Source organism: Monoraphidium neglectum, assembly GCF_000611645.1.
Source record: "Monoraphidium neglectum strain SAG 48.87 unplaced genomic scaffold scaffold02597, whole genome shotgun sequence".
NCBI classification, from domain to species: Eukaryota; Viridiplantae; Chlorophyta; class Chlorophyceae; order Sphaeropleales; family Selenastraceae; genus Monoraphidium; species Monoraphidium neglectum.
Genome location: NW_014011031.1, coordinates 3,437 through 8,680, shown reverse-complemented (window position 1 = coordinate 8,680; position 5,244 = coordinate 3,437). Strand labels below are relative to the sequence as shown.

General features: G+C 65.5%; 2 protein-coding genes across 2 annotated transcripts; both read right to left on the bottom strand.

The window, feature by feature from the left end:
* Positions 1 to 101: 101 nt before the first annotated feature.
* Positions 102 to 2,716, bottom strand: MNEG_11114 (electron-transferring-flavoprotein dehydrogenase; the record flags this gene model as incomplete). The annotated part of the gene is made up of 7 exons (XM_014040416.1): positions 102 to 113; positions 309 to 383; positions 767 to 969; positions 1,266 to 1,375; positions 1,856 to 2,088; positions 2,348 to 2,458; positions 2,693 to 2,716. 7 exons carry the CDS (start codon positions 2,714 to 2,716, stop codon positions 102 to 104), a joined length of 768 nt encoding a protein of 255 aa, XP_013895870.1.
* Positions 2,717 to 4,160: 1,444 nt separating this feature from the next.
* On the bottom strand, positions 4,161 to 4,559 carry MNEG_11113 (hypothetical protein; the record flags this gene model as incomplete). Its single annotated transcript, XM_014040415.1, has 1 exon — positions 4,161 to 4,559. The coding sequence occupies one exon, from the start codon at positions 4,557 to 4,559 to the stop codon at positions 4,161 to 4,163; it is 399 nt and encodes a 132-aa protein (XP_013895869.1).
* Positions 4,560 to 5,244: the final 685 nt, after the last annotated feature.

Here is a 5,244-nt window from a genome sequence, read left to right as displayed (position 1 = left end):
GGGGGTGGGGGTGAGGGAGGGGATGGGGGAGGGGCTGGTAGAATGGTGCGCAGGTGATGGTGCTTTGGATGTTTGGGCTGCGGAGGGGGGATGCAGTCGCGCTAGTGCGGGGTCTGGACTGGAAAAAGCAGAGACGCGGGCAGGTGGTTGTGCACTGGCCTTGAGGTGACACGATGAGGCAAGCAGGATGCGAATGCGTGTGTGGCGGGGGCGCAAAGCAGTAAAAGCTGAGGACGATAATGACAACTCAATCCATGGTGGAGCGGGAGGATGGTGTGATTAGTCAGAACACCTAAAGGAGGGCGCACCTCCTTAATGCCGAGCGCGTAGGTCTGGGGGCAGGCGCCGGCAGCTTCCCGCAGCCCAAAGCGCTTGATGATCGTCTGGGGCGGTGCAGAAGGGGGAGGAGCGGTGTGAGGCGCTGCGCGGGCCGGGCGTTGCAGGGCTTAGAGGCCCGTGTGGCGACAGCCCCGCAGCCGTTAGGAGCCGCACGGCCATCCGCTTGCACGTCAGGGAACGTGCAGAGTGGGGCCATGGGGGGGCGGGGGCGCTCTGGCCGGTTGGGCGCTGGCTCCTCGCGACGGCCACAGTCGGCGGGCTGGCGGTGCAGAATCAGCAACAATCCAGGGCCAGGCCCCAGCTGTCCGCCTCAAATCTGATCCGCCTGGCCTCAGGTGCCATCAGGAGATTCCCTGCCCCAGACTAGGCCCAAACACAGCCCCCGGCCGTCTGCCACTGGGATAATCCACCAGGACGACGGCCCCACCCCACCCCACCCTGGCGTCTTGCCCCACGAGAGCGTCACCTCCGACAGGGAGCCGCGCGCCCCCTCCCCAAACAGGGTGCAGCGCGCCACCAGGTCCACCCCCGGCGCGTAGGCCGCCTTGCGGGAGCCGTCCTTGGCGACGCCAAAGTCCCCGGTGGCGACGCCGGCGACCGCCCCCTGCCAGTCGTAGAGCACCTCCTTGCCTGGTGTGTTGAGTGTGGTGGTGATGGTGGTGGAGACGGGTGGCGGGCGGGGCCGCCGATGCTGGACCGCCCAACTGGCTGTGCTCACTGGGTTTGCGGGGTGAGGCAATCAGTTGCTCGGAATGAGAATATCAGGGGCTGTGAACCACCCTCAACCCCTGAAATCTGAAATGGTTGGCGGGGGAGATGCCTGGTGGCGTGTTCCCCCAGTTTCTCCAGATGTCCATGCAGCCCAGCCATCACCCCCTTTGTTCCCATCACCCCTGCCCCGTCACCCGTCACCCGTCACCCGTCACCCCAGATTCCCAGCGGATCCCCAGCATCCCCCCAGCGCGCGCCTGCGAACCCGGGGTACACCTCCACGCCCAGCTCCTCCGCCTTCTTGCCCAGCCACCGCACCAGCTCGCTGACGACACAGGAGGGGGCAGCATGAGGGGCGGCATGGGGGCAGCTGCAGCCTGAGGCGCTGCGCGGGGCCCGGTCCTCTCAGCCAGTCAAGCGGGCGCGTGCTTGTGGGGGGCGGGCCGGCACAGCAAGTGGGCAGGCCGGCAAGGATGCGCCTTGCGAGCGCCGCACAGGCCGGGGCCTGGTCTGCAGCGGGCCGGGCAGCGGCTTGGAGAGGGCCCACTGCAGCCCCTGCACACGGAAAAGGCGTGAGGAGCCTCACACCAAAACGATGAGCAGAGCAAGCCCCCCAGGTAATGTCGAGCCAAGAAAACTCGGCTCAAAACCCCCCAAGACTTCCCTGAACAAGTTTAGTCAAGACAACTGCGCTCGAAAACCCGAGATTTTGAAGACACTCGGCTCGAAATTCCTGAAAATTTTCAGCCAGGGAAAGCGGGCTTTGAGCCAAGGAAAGGCCAGTCTTCTTGGCTTAAAACCCCACCTGAGGCTGATGATATAGTTGCCCTTGTTCTTCATCTGCCGCGGCGTCGGCAGCCGCAGCGCCGCGCTCGGCAGCAGCGCGTAGAACCGGTCCCGCCGCGCCTGCACCCGCAGGGGCAGGCCCTCGAACTCCTCCCCTTCGCCCCGCTTGTCGCGCCAGTCTGGGAAGAGCTCGTCCAGAGCGGTCGGCTGGAAGACATTGCCGGATAGGATGTGGGCACCCACCTCGGAGCCCTGCGGTTGTGGGCCATCAAAAAGGGACCTTCAAGGCACAGGGAGTACTCATTGAGGCGAGGGGGTGGTCGGGACTGCAGCGGGGCTTGTCAGGGGTGGGTTTGGGCTGCAGCTCTGAGGAGCGCCGCGGGAGGTGGGTTTCGGGCTTGGGCCGCTTGTTTGAGGCAGCACAAGAGCGGCGGCAAAGGCAGATTGTAGGGCGCCGTACAGGACGAGCGCGGAAAGGGCCCTGTTGTGGTCGGCATGCAATGCATCGCACAGCGCCCGGCTGCGGCCCACCGTCGCTGCTGGCGGCCGCACGCCGCAGCCGCCGCGGCCGCACCTTCTCAATGACACAAACGCTAAAGTCCTTCTCCTGCTCAGCGCACAACTGTGCACGGTGATGAGGGAGGGTGCAACTGTATGTTTGTATGAGTGCGTGGGTGCGTGCGTGCGTGCGTGCGTGCGTGCGTGTGTGTGTGTGCGTGTGTGTGTGCGTGTGTGCGTGTGTGTGTGTGTGTGTGTGTGTGTGTGTGCGCGCTGCGGTGCAGGCGTGCGGCACCTGAGGGCGATACAAAACAACAACAAAGTCGGGCAGCATATGCCTGCAGGCACCTGAAGGCACCTGCTTGCATGGTCGGAGGCTCATGCAGACACTCTGCGCCTCGGCTCGACGCCGCTGACTTGTGCTTCTGAGGCCACCGCCCAGCACAAGAGCTGCCCCCTCAAAGAGTAGAGCACGACCAGGCGGTCCCCTGCAGGCACAAAGCTGCCCTTTGCACCCCCGCTCGCCTGTTTGAAGCGTATGGCGGCCGCCAGGCCCGCGGGGCCGGCCCCTACAATGCACACGTCGTACTCCATGCGCTCGCGCGCCGCGGCGTCAGCCTTGTTGGCGCCCGCTGTGTCGAAAGGCGCGGCGGCAGCGCGCCAGCTGCTGCAGCTGCTGCTCGACAGCGCGCGTGCCGTGCTCAGCACCGTTGCGGGCCATCTCGCGGCGCGAATGCCTTTTAGCAGTGCACCGCCCACGATCCATCCGTGGGCGAGCATGATTAGGCCGCTGCAAGAGGTGATGACTGCCTAGTGCGCGATCTGGTCACTCTGCTGCGCGATTACAAACACAATTCCATGGTTCAAGGGTGCATTTAATGCTGCAGTAGACCCTCGGATGCATTCCAGAAGATCTACGTCACTAACCCAGTGAGTAAGGCCAGTGTCCAAGCGGGTGGGCAAATCAGAGTTGAATTTGTCACGCACATGGCATGCACTGATTACTGTAAATTTGGATGAAAACCACTGCACAAAAATTAGAAGCGCTGGTGACGGTGCGGTCGGGTTGGGTGACAACTGAAAGCAAGCCCTTTGCAACTGGCCAAACCTGGGTGTTGCTTTCTGGGTCGCAAGCCACATTCACAGCCAGCTGATATCAGGACTGCCGAATCCAATTGAGGAGACGTTGCACTCTCTTGAGCTTGCAACTGTTTTATTACTCCGTTCAACAAATTCAAGCGGAGGCAACCGCCAGTCGGCAATCACGTCTCACGACAACCCAACCCACGCGCAGGCCAGGCAGCGCCGCGTCTGGCAGCGCCTACCACTCAATCAGACCCAAGTCCACTCAAAGCAGCGACTACGCGCCCGTCTTGATCACACACCACGCAATGTACTGCACGGTTGCCCCCCCAACCCTCTTCTCACTGCTGTTTGGCCACGGGATGCGGCCATCCGGCCCACCCTCCGCCTCTGCGGCTTTTGGATCAAGCGCCGCCCCTCGCCGCGCGGCAGTCTGCCTTGTGGGCCCTCCAGTGGCTGCGCTGGCTGCGGGGCGTGGGGCATGCGCGTACAGATCATGTCGGCAGTGCGAGAGGAGGCAAGAGCGTGATGAAAGGCACGTACCCTCTGATTGTTGTAGTGCGGCTCGCTTTGGCTGCATCAGGCCCACAGATCCCTCACTGTGCCCTCAAAACCTTGAGTCTGATTCCCCCCCTTGTATCCGCGAAACTTCTTGATCCCAAATCCTCTGGTGCTACTTTCCCCTGCTTCCGCTGTGATTCCCTTTCAGTGAGTCGTGACAAGTCGCACCCGGCATCCCGGGCTCACCACTCCACAGAGCAGTAGAACGCGCCCTCCGCCCTGCATCCGCTGCAGCGCCTGAGCGTCACCCCGTCCCCCCACGCCTTGCCGCACGCCAGGCAGCGCCGCCCGTCAGCCAGCACCAGAGGGCCCGGCCCTGGCAGCGGCGGCGGCACTTCGCGGCGCCGCAGGAAGCCCAGGGCGGCTGCCGCATCCGCTGCCAGCGCGCCCCCACGGCCGCTGGCTGCACTCAGCCGCAGCAGCGCGGTCTCTGACTCGGCGAGCACGGCCTCGATGCCGTCGCGCGTGCTATGCGCTGCCTCTTCTGCGACCCGGCGCTGCTGCCGCACAACCGCCTCGGCGGCCCCCACACGCGGCTCCCCGACAGCGAGCGCCACCAGTGACAGCAGCATAGCAGCCATTTTCGCGCCGGCTGCCATGGCGACTTCGCGGATACCCCCAGGGCCAGTCACCTGTGCCGCAGCCGCGCAGCGCAGGAGTGCGCCCACGAGGGCGGTCGCGGCCCCAGGATGCGCAACCAGGTCGGCCGCAGCGCAGCTCAAAGAACCGCAGGCGCGCAGGGCGCCGGACACTGCCTCCAGTGCAGCTTCCGGGCAGCTGCCGCCGGCGCACGCCACCAGCATTCCCAGCGCCCGGGCCCTGATTCCTGACTCGGGCTCGCCGCCTGGCTCCTGATCACCCCTTTGATCCTGTGTACAAACAGCCGAACTCTCGTCGTCGGCCATGTACGCCATCAGGCACGCGGCGCTGGCAGCCCTGGCGGCTTTGGCGGGGTCGTCCTGCTGGCTGGAGACCTGCACGGCCGCGCGCAGCAGCAGCGAGGGCAGCCCCCTTGCAAGTGCCTCGCGGTACCAGCAGGAGCGTGCTTGACATGGGGGCCCCATGGTGGCGACAAAACACAGCTGGGCGGCCGCAGCGACGGGGCTGCCGCCCTTGTCGCCGCTGCCGCTGCGGGCGGCGGCCTCGAGGCCGCCTCGCAGCGCGGCGGCGAGCGCCACCGCTGACCCGGGGTGCGAGAAGAGGGCCCGCAGTTCGCCTCCTTCCGCGCCTGCACCAGCAGCTGGCCCACCAGCGCCGCCTGCGACT